General features: G+C 34.8%; 1 protein-coding gene across 1 annotated transcript; it reads right to left on the reverse strand.

The window, feature by feature from the left end:
* Nucleotides 1-1,337: 1,337 nt before the first annotated feature.
* Nucleotides 1,338-11,742, reverse strand: map3k7cl (map3k7 C-terminal like). The gene is made up of 5 exons (XM_044140684.1): nt 11,633-11,742; nt 10,292-10,369; nt 7,249-7,311; nt 6,090-6,205; nt 1,338-3,300 (listed from the first exon to the last, which is right to left on the reverse strand). Exons 2-5 carry the CDS (start codon nt 10,361-10,363, stop codon nt 3,120-3,122), a joined length of 432 nt encoding a protein of 143 aa, XP_043996619.1. The 5' UTR covers nt 10,364-10,369; nt 11,633-11,742; the 3' UTR covers nt 1,338-3,119.
* Between the last annotated feature and the right edge of the window lie 2,272 nt (nt 11,743-14,014).

Below are 14,014 nucleotides of genomic sequence, written 5' to 3' on the forward strand. Positions count from 1 at the left end.
AACAACACACACAATTACTTTCTTCAAGTGTTACAGTGAAGCGAAAAATAATACTGAACTGTTCTATTTTACTAAATGTAATACTAGAATGAGATAACTTGGGCAAATAAAAAAATGCGAGCTTTAATTAATTAAAGAAAGAGAGTAAACCAGATCATATTGTATGTGAAGAACTAGTTACCTGCAAATATAACAGTTGGTTATGCCACCCTTGGCAGCAACAGCAGACATTGAAAAGGGTGCGAGGCTGTTATGTATTTTGAATTTAAAATGAATTTGAGTTTGCAATTTGACACCTTGAAATTGGACATCTGTTTCTTTAAGAAGCACCTATTCATTCTATCACTCCTCTGCATGAAGGACTGAGAAGTAGGTTGTATGATAAGCTGTTGTTTATGTGCTCTAGGAGTGTTTTGGAAGCCACCCTTTCCAAATTGGAAGATTCAGCACTGCTCCATGTTTCATTCATTTATCAATAATGAATCTGACTGTGGTTCACTGGAGTACCAAAACCTTTGAAATGGTTTTCCAGACAGTGAGATGTCAGATAGGGCTTTTATGTGTTGCTTCTTTCCTTCATGTTGTCAGACAAGTTGTATTTTGGAACTCTGGGTGTAGTTAGTGAAACTAAGCAGTTTTCCAAAACTGTTGTTGAGTTGCAGTTCATTCATGATTTCGCAAGAGGGGCAGGTATAAAATCTGTATTTGTATCTGTATGCTGTATTTGTATTGATCTTGCTTAGCTTTGTTTTATGTCATCTATTTGATGAATTGAATAATCTAAATGTGACAAAAGAGCAAAAGGAGAAGTAACCTGTGAGTGGAAAAGACAACACTGCGAAGATTTTCTTAAACTAAAGGTAAATGTTTCTCTAAAGAGCATTATTGTCTGTGTTGTGTGTGTGTGTATGTGTGTCTTTGTCCATCACAAGAATAATGACTGATTACAAAATGGTACAATACATGTCAACAAATTTCCTCAAACTTAATAGGTCTTCTGAACCTTAAGGTATTGAAGAAAGAATAGAAGTAGAAATTGGTTTTGTATGTAAACTGTTGTATGATGACATTTAACAATGGTAAAAGTCAGCTTCCTAAGTAGCTACAGCAAAATATTCTACGGTGATCATTGCCAAATAAAGTTGCAAGAGTCACATGATTTAAAAGAAGAAGGAAGCCAGAGACAGTTAAACTAGCCAATCAGGTGAGTGTTGCGTAATTCCAGAATAAACTCATTCGTCATTAAAAAAAAAGCCTTCTTCCTTTTTCTTCGCAAGGCTGGCAAAGAGGACACAACACAACAGTGAATGATTTTAGAAATGAAACTAAGGAAGTGATGCTGTTGTTACAATAAAATATCTTTTTATTATCAGAGGAAGAAAACAGCAGTTAATGTTGCTTACTTTCCTATTTACAGGATTACACTATTCCACTTACATCACTGATCACAAAATGTAAATGGTAATTTACAATTCTGACAGCAGATACTACTAATAGATTATTTTTCATTCTTGGAATTACTTCCAAAGAGTTCGGTAATTTAATTTCCCTCACAGAGTTTTTAACACTTAAATTTGTGATAACATTTTGGACCATAGCCAAAATGGTCCATTTTGCTCCCTTTGCTGAAGCATCTGACTTTCCACAAGACCTGAATTTGCTTTACATCAGGTCACAGTCATTCAATCTGCATAAGTAGTTTTAACTCATAATGTTTTATGTGTTTTTGTTGGGTTTTTTTTACATTTGTCATGTTACTGTAACAAAATTCAATATATTTTACTGGGATTTTATGTGACTGACCAACTCCAAGCAGCTCATAGTTATGAAAAGTAAGGAAACTGATGCACAGTTTGAACATTGTTTTTAGAAATCAAAAAATTAAAAGTATGACTTTTTATACTTTGCTCCTTTTATTCTAATACCTTCAAAAAATCCAGTGTATTTGATTATCTTAAAGCTGTTCAACCAAGACTTCAAACCCACTACATGATGGGCAGAATAAGTACTGAGAGAAGCAGCTAAGAGGTCCATGGTAACTTTGGATGAGCTCCAGAGATAAACAGATAAAATGGGAGAGTTTGTTGGAAAAAAAAAAGTGGTACATTGCACAAATTGATTTCTTATAGAATGGTGGAAAGAAAACTATTGTTTTTAGAGAACCATTGAAGTTTCAAAGGTCATTTGGAGGGACAGTAAACTTATATAAGACACTGTTTTTGTGACATGAGATTGTAATATAACCTTTCAGCATACATTGTATGTACACTGTATGGTTAAGAAACAAATCAACCTCAACACACCATGTCCACTGTCCACTGTGAAACAGTGTTGGCAGAGTCTTCCTTTTGTATGGGTTTTCTTTGGAATTCTAAACAGCAAAAAATAAAAATCATACTAGATGCTGCAAAAAACTTAAGCATACAATCTAAGCAAAAAGAGAAATGTATAGCTAGAAGGATGGTTATTTTTAGAAGGTCTTAGTCAAAGTGCAGATCTGAATCCAGGGGGGATCCAATAGGAACTATTTTGATTGGAAAATACACTCCACATCTCCAAAGAGACCCAAATGACTTACAATTTTAATTGCACCAAAAAAATTTTTAAAAAAATATTGATTCAGAGATACGGAATAAAAAAGCACATTACACAGATTGACTATGATTTACTGATTAGGTGAGACATGAAGCCAACTGTATGTTGTTTAGGGCTATGAAAGTGAATTAGGTTGAGTGCAATTCTAATAGGTTGGTCTATCACTTAAAGTTTAAATAAAATACATTGAATTTTGTAATTATAATGTGACTAAATGTAAAAAAGTTCACATGATATAAATACTTTTGCAATGCATTGTTCTGTTATTATGACCATTATGGCTCAGCACATAAAAAACAACAGCAAAACAGCACCCTAAAAATCTATCATTGCTGATTAGAATCACTCTAACAACTTCTCAACTTCTACATCTGAGGTTCACATACATGACTCAGATCATCCACAGAAACAGGTCCTGTCAGTGTAATTAGACAATTCAAAGACTGCACAAGAAAACAGTCTGCTGGTCGCTGATCTGATGTCAGCTGAAAGTCTGGTAGACTCAGTTTCTAGGGAGTCGGAGGTCAAGAGGAGTCTTGCCTTGTTCGATTGGTGAGGCAAAGCCTCTCCAGCTGCTGCCTGCGCTCACTGTGGAGGGTCACCAACGTCTGGTTCTCCTCTGTTAAGCGCTGAAACTCCTCCTCGAGACGGGCGATCTCTACAGCTACCTTCTCATCTTCCACCAACTCTGCCAGCAACTTTCGCCTGAAGAAATGAGAAAGACAAACCTTCAAAGAGTTTTCTTTTTATGGTGTATCAAGAAAGAACATTTCATTAGTAGAAAAAAAGCTGGCAGCTCTTCCTGAATATGCTGGACTTTTAAGCTAATCTCTGTAGGGAGAGAAATTGATACATTTTGTAGATCATATCATAATGTGAGTAGAATATGTTCTTTACCTTATAGATCTACACAAATGAAAAATTAAATGTGATACTAATTAATTCAACATAATGGTTGAAGCCCCTTTTTCCATCTTAAAGCATATTTCAAATGCCTAATTTCTCAAAACAAACATTTATCTTGACTTGGAATTTTCTAGTCAAGTGTTGTCCAAACATTTTGCACTGTGGATCAAAATTGCCAAGTTGAAAGCACTCAGGAGCCAAAATTAGCGGATATTTATTTAGTTAAAAATGCAAAAATAATTTTATTTTGAATTATTTTCTTTTTAAACGCACAACAATTTAGCATGTATTTTAATTAAAAAGGTCTGAAAATATTTCTCAAAGCTGTGCAGTTTCCTCACTTGTTAGTCAAGATATCATTTTTAGTTTATTCACAGCAACAAAAATGTCTTTGAAAACCCTTAAAGTATTTAGTCTATTTTAATTACTGAGTGTGACTAAGTCTATTCTTGAATGAAAATTCAGTGGAAACCTAAACCTCCCAATTTCCAGCAACACTCATTTATTTAGCTCATAGTCTACAAAGGTGTGATCTGTACAGTAAACCTGAAAAGGGAAGTGTCCTGTAGACCTGAAAACTATCTCTACTGACTTGTTTAACTGTGTAAGAACAGAGTGAGTTCTCCAGGGGAAAATGGGTATTTTAGTAATTTATGAACGGTTTCTTGTCCTTTTGTTATTGAATGGCAATAGACGAGTCATTAAATTGAGAGCTTCACTTTTTGTCTCATTTATTCTTTTACCACAACAAGCTGCAGTGATCCCTACCTTGCTGCATACAAGACCTCACTCCATTTATTCATCCTTAGTTCAGTCATACACTCCAAATGAAAACCTTTCCAGCTTGATATGTTTCGTCACCACTGGTGTCAAGAATCATTTCTCTGGTTCCTGCCACATTAGATTTTATACTGACATTAAACTCTTAAAGCTCACATTTAAATAATAAAATAATCTTATTTGGATATTCATGTTTATATATCTTGTAAAATAAAAAAAAGGCTTGCTATTACCTTTTAATGTTTGATACCTATTTAAGAGTGTATTACTATTGTTTACTTTGAAACCTCTTACATAGTTTCTGTGAAATGCTTTGAAAATGTCAATAGGTTTGGTTTAGTTCTTTTATGTATATGAAGCCCCTTCCACTGGCAGACTGAGAAATTTAATGACTAGTGAATCCTGGACTGAACATAAGTAGGCAGATGCTACTAATAGGAGGATAGGGTCAGGAGCTCAACACAAGAAGATTAGTTTTTACATGATAGCAGGGAAAGCATACAGTCCTTAAATACCATGTTTTCATTAGCTCTAAACATAAAGTCATCCTAATTAGCTAAATAATGTGCTTGAAAGCATGTGTCTTTGTGTAAATAGTCAATATAATGTGCTTGTTTCACTTAATCATCTCAGTTACTGAAATAAATGAACTAATTAATAATATTCTAATTTGACTGTTGGTGCCATACCAGATGTTCATCTTTGGCAACCACAAATATATTCATTGTTTAGAAATGTGGTTTCTGTGGTAATCTGGCTAATGAATTAGGGATTACGACTTTGGTTATAACTGAAATTAAAGTGTTTTGTCTTTTACAATGTTTTGTTTTTGTTCACTAAAAGGCCACAACCTTCATTCTGAAGTATTTGTGAGTTTCTGAATCTGGAAGTAAGTAGGAAATCATGTGTGCACACATGTGGGGGTATATAAGTGAATGTTTATTTTTGTCACACAAAGTGGCTGAAAAGAGGAAGAAGAAAATTTTCAGAACCCCATTCATATGCATGGGACTTTTAAAACGTTCACATTAACCTGTACATTACTGAATTCTTTTTTGAGAAGATCTTACTACAGTATAGTATAAGTATAGTATTTTATTTTTGTTGAAATGTTAAATCACAAAGTAATACAAACAATACTGAAGAGTGATAAAGTCCTCAGTGTTCTTTGCTTTCATACAGACTCGGTGTAGCAAAACATTTAAGAAAGGATCCTGTCATTTTGTTGAAGTAATATCCCTGTTGTCATTCTTGCAACACTTTGTGTGTCTAAAATATGAGAAGGAAAACTGACTCAGTATTGCGTAATAAATTTCTTTTAATGATTGTGAGCAAAAGTCTAAAGCATGTTTAGTATTGAGATAGTTGTAGCTACATTATATAAACAGTATTTTGTCATTTTGTCCTTGTATATCTGTTGCTTGTTTGCTGTGTTTTAGTTAGATGTGAAGTCTTTGTGTATTGGTAGACAATGGCAACAAGGAAGTAATGTGAGTGTAGCAACATGACTCATCATGTCTTATCTTATCTAGGGTCAGTCTTCATGCATCTCTTCATTTAGGAATACTGAAGTGGGTTGTTTCAGTGCAACCCCCAAATTGGGAAACCATGAATCCTACAGCAGTTTCCAGGAGGCCTGCAATAGCTACAGACCCATGGTGCTAGCAGTGTAGGAAAAACTGCATATAGAAATTCAACTAAGCCATGTGTGTTTTTGCTCAGTTGTTTTCAGAATTACATCACATGTAATTAAGTCTTCCTTTTGCATTCAAAGATTGGAATAATTTGTACATATTATCAAGCCTTACTTGCGTTCCTCGAGGACAGAGATCTCGTGTTTTACATGATGGAATTCTCTAGCCATCCTGCAGTGCTCTTTGTACACCTGCACACTCTCTCTGAGGGACATGCAAGGTGGCACAGGCTGAGAGGCAGAGGAAGAAAGATGAAAGAGACAGATTTGTTTTATTTTGAGCAAAACTGGTCAAAATTTGTGACCCTGGACAGTTCTAAGTTACAAGTCAATCATAGGGGAACACAGAGACACAGGAATACAACCACACCTAAACTTATGCCCAAGGGCAATTTCAGAGTATTTAATTGACTTAACAGTTGACTTAATGTTTTTGGGCTGAGGGAAAAAGTGAAAAAGAGAGTGCCTGGACAGAACTCACACAAGTACAGTGACAGCATGCAGACAGAACCTTGACTGGAATTTCAACCAAGGACTTTCTCACTGCACGGCAACAGAGCTACTAACTGCATCACTATATAGCCATCTAGACTAGTCAATTCTTCTAAAGATTCCTGTAGAACATTGTGCTTACCTTCTGCAACTATGTACTTTCATTAAGGTAGTTAAGGATGAATTACTAGATATATTTACATTACTAATATTGGTATTATTCTATCTTTTCATGTTTTTAAAATGTTTCAGTTAAGGAGTAACATTATTTGACATACTTTCCATATAAAATTTTTAGATATCACAAAATACCAAAACAATTCAGTCATATTTTTTAAGAGAAACATTGACAACATGAGTACATTTCTAATTACAGAAAAAGGACAGATTTGAGCACAGAATCAAAACAAAAAAAAACCATTCAGAGTTAGAGTAATGTGTACACTCAGAGCAGTACACTATTGCAACTCAACATGAACACTAACAGCATTTTGAGAGCAATGAAACAGTTTTTTTTTTTTTTTTAAATAAAAGTTAAAGTGCTATCTGGATAAATCTATATATTATCCCAAATGTATTGGACATATGTTTTTTTAAATGAAATTTTTTTTTTTACTTTGGTCCTTTTTAAATATCTTGTTTTGAAAGAGTTTCACATTAAAATGTGACAATAGAGCAAGAAGCAAAATACCTGTTCAGGGCTAAAGGAACAATAGAAGTACCACAAAACAAACAATTGACATTTTCTTCCTTTTATTAGTGGACAGTACAGAACTACATACCTGTAAACGTTGTTCAAGGTCAGGGAAGGCCTGTGAAAGATCTTCAACATCTTTTATATCTGAAGAAATAGAGATCATAATCTGTTAGAAATTATTGTTAAAAAACTCGGACTCACAACTAACCAAACAATTTCATCATTATGTGTTGACTTATAAAGTTTTTTTTTCCCGTGCTTGTAGTGACAGGAGATGCACCATCTGTGGTTCAAAAGCTCCCTCTAGTGGTTATTTTGATAAAAAATTTTAAAATCTAACTAAACAGTATGGGATAAAGATATCTGATTGAAACCTTCAAGATTCACATGTCCTTCCTTTCTTTATTTCTTTGCATGTGGATTTGCCCTGCAAATTACAAACTTCTTTACTTTATGCACCAGTTGGAACCTATTGCGATTATGGTAAACTATATTTAACTAAAATTGTAGGCTATTTTTTTTCTAGAATGCTTTGTGTTGAATTTTTATATGAAAAAAGACATAAAAGAAACAAACAAAAAAAACTTATAGGGCTTTGGAAGTAACTGCCTCTCTAACTTAATCATTGTGCTCCAAACAAATGAAGAAATTAAGTATATTTACATGCCATGAATTTTTATAATTTTCATTAACTAATTAAGTTTAAATCAGGAATAAAACTAGATATTGCAGTTGTCTTAAAAATGTGTTTCTATTTAGAATACCAAGGCAACTTCTGCTGCACATATTTGATCAAAATAAATCCATCCATCCATTTTTTTTGTTTTTCACACTAACATCCATCTGAGGCAGGGTACACCCTGGACAGGTCGCTACTCTGTCGCAGGGCAACACAGAAACAGACAGGACACACAACCATGCACACACACACTCGCACCTAGGGAGAATTTAGAAAGTCAAAAAAAGTCATGGTTTTAATACCAAACAGCTGTATTTAGTAAAATTATTATTTATTCAAAAATCGGGAATGTCGGATTCAAGCATCTCAATGCTTTTCTGTGAAAATGTAACACTATATGTTCTCTTATATAGCCCAACAACATTGTAACACAATGCTGCACTTCTAAATAAGCCATGTCCTCTGACTGAGCAGCAGTAATGAGCTGCCAGGCTGAAAGACATGCAGGTTAAGAATACAACTGAACAAGCATTGTACTTGTCTGCAATGGACAGGAAGATCATCCAGACCAGATGTAAAGTCAAACAGGAATTCAGTCATACAGAAACAGACAGATTGTCTGCACTGTTTCGGTAGTGATGCATACCCTCCAAAGAGTTGTGGAACATGTGGAGAATCCTGGAGTGATGCAACCTTCTAAAATCAGGAGTATTAGTGGGCAAGCCTTTAGCCTTGGGCCAATTATAAAGAGGAATAAATATGGTTCTCATGCTTAGGACTGACACAGTGTTGGGTTTGAACTATGTCAGGCATGAAGTCACAGAGGGTCTAAACATTGATCCTCAGATGGAGCACAGCTCATCTCCTGCTGTGAAACATGAGTTCAAAGAGACAATAACATGATCTCAGAGGATCCAAAATATCCATTTATGATTTGCAGGTAAGATTCTGCCTGGGCAGCTTTAACAGTGTATGCACAATTGCCTTGAGAGAGCTGCATTCAGTGAACAAGATTGGCAAATGACCTCTCAGAGTCAAATTTGAGATGGTTGTTGCTGGTATAGCTCTTCACATTGCTGCCTAAAAGAAAGAAAGACAAGGGAGGATCAAGGACGGGTGGGGTTGAACTGGAAGTGTTAACTGCTTATAAATATAGGACAGTGTTCTAAAAGCTGAACGGTGAATCAGGCGGCAAGACACTGTTAGTATTATAAGAGAAACCTGACTCTGTCATTGCAAAGCTGCAGCTGCTGTCCCAGTGCCTGACCCTACTGCAGTAAAACATCCTGACAGACAGCACCTAGGATGAAAGGTATGCTCTTTAGGTTTAATATACATGTGTATGTGGTAGTAAAAAGAACAATTTAGAAAACTGACTATATGGGCCTTTGCAAGATCATTCATAACGCATAATGCATTTGTTCATATAGCATTTCATAACTGAAGGTAACACACTTACCTAATAGTTCTGGAACACTGCACTTTTTTTACCTGGAAAATAAGTAGTGTATGCTTCTATGGATCCAGGACTCAGCAAGAATTTGGAAAGTTAGCACGGAGCCAATGTAATATAATATAATATAATATAATATAATATAATATAATATAATATAATATAATATAATATAATATAATATAATATAATATAATATAATATAATATAATATAATATAATATAATATAATATAATATAATATAATATAATATAATATAATACAATTCAATACAATATAATATTAGATCAAAGTGTATCTGTATGTTAGAATGGCTAAATCAAAACCCAGATCTAAATCTAATTATGAAGCTTTGACAAAATGTAAAATCTGTTGCTCACAAACACTAAATGCCATCTGATTGAGCTTGTGTTATTTTACAAAGATGAAACCCAAGTATCCTTCAACATCTGTCGTAGCTTTTGGTAGGACTCACACCAAATTCCCAAAAATATAAGCGTATGGTTGTAATATTACAAAATGTGAAAAACCTCAAGGGCATAAGTCCTTTTTCTAAAAAATTAAACAGTAGTTTGGTGTCCATATATTTGCATTTTGCCAGTACAGTGCTGCACAAAGGTATGTGTTTGTTTTTAACATGCTGTGGTCATACAGAAATAGTGATAACACCTGTCTCAGATATAGTGTGGAAGAATGAACCCGCAGTTAAAGCAAGTGGGAGTTACTCAAGCTACAATCGGCATGGTCTGTTTTGGTTGGCAGAATGTAATACACATGTTCCACACATAGTGGAAACAAACCAAAAGTAGTTTTGATCTGATGTTAAATGACAAGCTGAGTAATCAGAGTAGCTCAAAACCTCAAAATAACTTGTTTCTAATCATTCTGAGATCCTGGAGCACAGGTGCAGGCAAGGAGTTTTTTAGTAAAGGATTTGGCTATGTGTGTGTTCACAGTATTGACAACAGGCGGCACAGATTTAGCCAGTCTTTGTATGTGTCATCAAGGCTGAAGGCTATTCTAACTTCAGATTTATCAGGAGACACTCTTCTGGTTGAGGTGATCATTTATCCCTTCATGGGGCAATGAAGAAAAAAATAGCTGTCAGAACAATCCAAAGCCCAATATGGAAGATGCAATATTTTAGAGATGGACAGATCAGAATTTTGTGGTTGGTTTTTTTTGCTACTGAAATTGGTCGTTATTATTTATAAGGAGAGGCTGTAATGTATCTCCACATGAGTGACAGCAGTTGCTGTTCAAAAAATGTAAAACAGAAAAATGAAGACAGAGCTGAAGTTTTAATGTCACTAACATTTTGTGATAGGAATTAGCACATTGTTACTTGTACAGAAGAGTTTCTGTGTATTCTTAAGAACATAGATTCTTGCCTTATACCTGAGATGACTAAATGCTTTAAGCACTTCCACATTAAGAATTTTTTATAACAGTTGGAGGTCGAAAACTTTTTCTTAGTTCACAATTAAAAACCTCAAAAATCGTGATTTGCCACTTACACCAAACTCTCATTGAAGCAGAAAAAAAAAAAACAGAGCTGGACAGAAAATCCAACACCAACCTTGTAGTACACCATAGAAACATTGGAAAGTATGCATTCTAAGAATGTGTCATTCTACACTGATTTTTTTTATACCTTTATTAGTCTTTTGTTATATTGTAGTATTTTTTGTGTGTGTGGTTTTCTTTATTATTTGCATCTCAGAGCCTTCATATTTTCTGATTTTAAAAGTGTCACTAAGACTTTTTTGGAATTTCTCTTATTAAAAACATCCATAGACGTTTTAAATTTCAATTAAACTATATGCATTCCTGTTATTTCAATCGGTAAGGTAAAATAAATACTGAACTCAGCAGGGGTCGTGTTGAATTGCAATGAGAGTCAATGCCGACCGTTTGATAAGTCATGTGATGAAACCGCTCTGTGGGCTCTTATAAATACACTAACTACACACAGCACACACAACCACCAGTTTCATTACACATTTGAAGTTGCAGAGGGATTAAATAATTACAGAGCTTTGACAGACTGGTGATGAGGGCTGCATGACCCCTTTCAGTGGAGGTGCAGGCTTTTTATATCTGGGCATTTGCCTTCTTTAACCCTGCTTAACTCACTCCACTCTCCCCCAATGACCTTCTATGACAAAGTTGTCTCTTAAAAGTTTCACTAATGCCATAAATTCCTTAATGATGACACTATCATCAAGTAGAGTTTGTATATAGTTTTACACATTAACACCACAATGGATATGGTGTGAAATGTTATTTGCATGAAGAGCTAGAAGCAAAAATCAGTTCCGAAAAGGCATTGTTACCTGAAGCAGATCCAAACTAAACCAGAAAATGCTGTAGGCTACTGAAAAGTTCAAATCCAAGCAGTCGAGTAAATCCTCAGTTGGGAAGGATTGGGGTCTTCCCTATTGCCCTTCAATCAACTTATATTTAAAAAAAAAAATCCTTTAGATAAAATAGAAAAACTAATGTCTTCTTACTTCAATCTGAACTTTTACTAAAATCCCTTCATTATTTTGTGATTAGTAAGATTTAAGAAAAGATGTCCACTTTGCTCGCCTCAGCTGTTAATGTCACCCACAGCTTAAGTTTGCCTCGGCACGCATGTGTTATCCGCAGACTGCAGCCACGCGGAGTGGAGTAAACTCAGTTTTCAGGCACGCAGAGCGGGAATACTGTTCACTGTCCCCCCCTGTGGCGGCTCAGACCCAATTAAATGTCTCAGATGACATGACTTTAGCCTGCAAAAATGCCCACAGCTCCCACTCCGTTTTGAGTGACACAGTCATCCCCCTGGGATGGTCCCTTTGCAATAGCATTGCAATAAGGCAGTTGTTCAGAGTAAGCATCTCTTATTTGTTCTTGTAGAGGAAAACTGAGTCCCTACCACCCTTTATGTGAAAAAAAACCTAACAATATTAATAATACTTTTTGAAAACTGAAAAAAAACATTGAAGTGAGACCACTAAAGAGTTTACTACAGCAAACTAGCTAAGCTTAGCTACTATAACAAAGGATTTTATTAATGAAAAATAGTGTTCTGATTTACTTTACATACAACAAAAGTGCCAAAAAGAGGTTACTCCAACTCTTAAGTTCAGCCCAAGTCCAAAGGACAAACATTCCAGTATCTGGGTAGCAGCTAGTAAACCAATTCCCGCAAAGGTTCTTGTTCCCAAGATGCAATGCATGAAGTAGAAAATACAGCAAAAGATACCAGTCAAAAGTCTTGACAGAAAGATCATTCTCATTTCTACGATTATCACTTTTTTTAAAATAGAGTTTTAGTTATTTTGCAAAGGAAATTTAGCAACCTTTTTAGTTGTTTAATATGAAAGATGGTCCTTTTGCAATTGCAAAATAAATAAATAAATAATAAAAGAAAAAATTGGTAGAAACGTCCAGGAAAAGAAGGCTTAATAAAACTTAATTTGTGTTGCAACTTGCAGTTGGATCTGAAGACCTTTTGCAAATCATCTAAATCAGCATAATAGTAAAGTTTTTGATGGAAAGAATTTAAGAACCTTTTGTTAAGTCTTGTAAATCTTGCATCCATAATCAGAAATAGATTGTTAGCATTTAATCTGGATGGAAGCCGTGCCAGGAAAAAGCCTTTAAGAGGCTTTGAAAGATTAAGACAGTGATTAGCACAGATGAATCACAAAAGGATGGATCATACCACAGCAACTGTATGTATGTGAGGTGCAGAGCACTGAATAGAAAAACCTGGTACAGCCTTTGAATCATAAAGATGTAAATGCCATTGGTGCTCCAAGGAGATCAGACACTGCTGTCACTTTTTCATGAATTATGCATTTTATAAAATAATACTTCAGCATGATGAGTGTTCACTTCACAGACTAGAGGATAAGGTGCTCATTTCCACAGCTCTATGCTCCCTGGAAAAGTGACTGAAATAAAAGAAATAAAGGATTATGGATTGGATAAGAAAAAAATGCGTGGCTGCATTTATATAGCTCTAGATTCCGCTAACAATTAAAATGTTTGCAGAGTAAGGTCTCCAATCATTATTAACACAATTATTATAAAGAAAGTTGTCCATTCAGCATATGAAGGAAAATGCTGAAACATTCAGCCACTTTAAAACTGCAGTAGGTCAGCAGTAGAGACAATGCCAAATTCTACTGAATCCAAAACGGTGTTAATAACCTGCTATATTAGAAGATGATTTATTGTAAAATAAAAATTATTCAATGAAAAATAATTCATAACAGAAAATAATTATACATTTGTTGCAAGATCTATAGATGACTCTTGCTGCTACTGCTGCTTCTAATATAAGAATTGATGGTGTCTTCTGAAATTTTCTTTGCTTAAAAAAAATCCAGCAATTTTTCTGTCAGATGGATGAATTAGAGCGCTGTGAGATGACTGATGGGGAATTTTGTCATAACCTGCCATGGCTCTAAGTTTCTGCCCTTCTGTGTCCCTGACTTGTCTGTGCTGTTCCTTGGTCTTAATGATGCAGTTTGATGATGAATCTTCTCGAACACATCTCAAAGGCATTTAAAGTTATGTTCAGGTTGAGAATAAATTAGACACAGGTGGACTCTATGTAGTAATTCAGTAACATTTAAACATGGTTGCAAAAATATTTTAATTTAAATTTCTAAAAGTAAAAAGGGCTAAATTAAAATGCACCTACACTTTTTAGACTAGCACTT

The sequence above is a fragment of the Gambusia affinis genome, linkage group LG15, assembly GCF_019740435.1.
Source record: "Gambusia affinis linkage group LG15, SWU_Gaff_1.0, whole genome shotgun sequence".
Classification (NCBI taxonomy): domain Eukaryota; kingdom Metazoa; phylum Chordata; class Actinopteri; order Cyprinodontiformes; family Poeciliidae; genus Gambusia; species Gambusia affinis.

What these genes read in the sequence shown, in the direction of transcription:
- map3k7cl (XM_044140684.1), bottom strand. Translation starts at nt 10,363, where the DNA reads ATGATCACCTCAACCAGAAGAGTGTCTCCTGATAAATCTGAAGTTAGA. An exon ending in CCTTCAGCCTTGATGACACA is followed by an intron (nt 7,312 to 10,291) that starts TACAAAGACTGG and finishes ATCTCTATTTCT; the next exon opens with TCAGATATAAAAGATGTTGA. An exon ending in TCTGTCCTCGAGGAACGCAA is followed by an intron (nt 3,301 to 6,089) that starts GTAAGGCTTGAT and finishes TCATTTCTTCAG; the next exon opens with GCGAAAGTTGCTGGCAGAGT.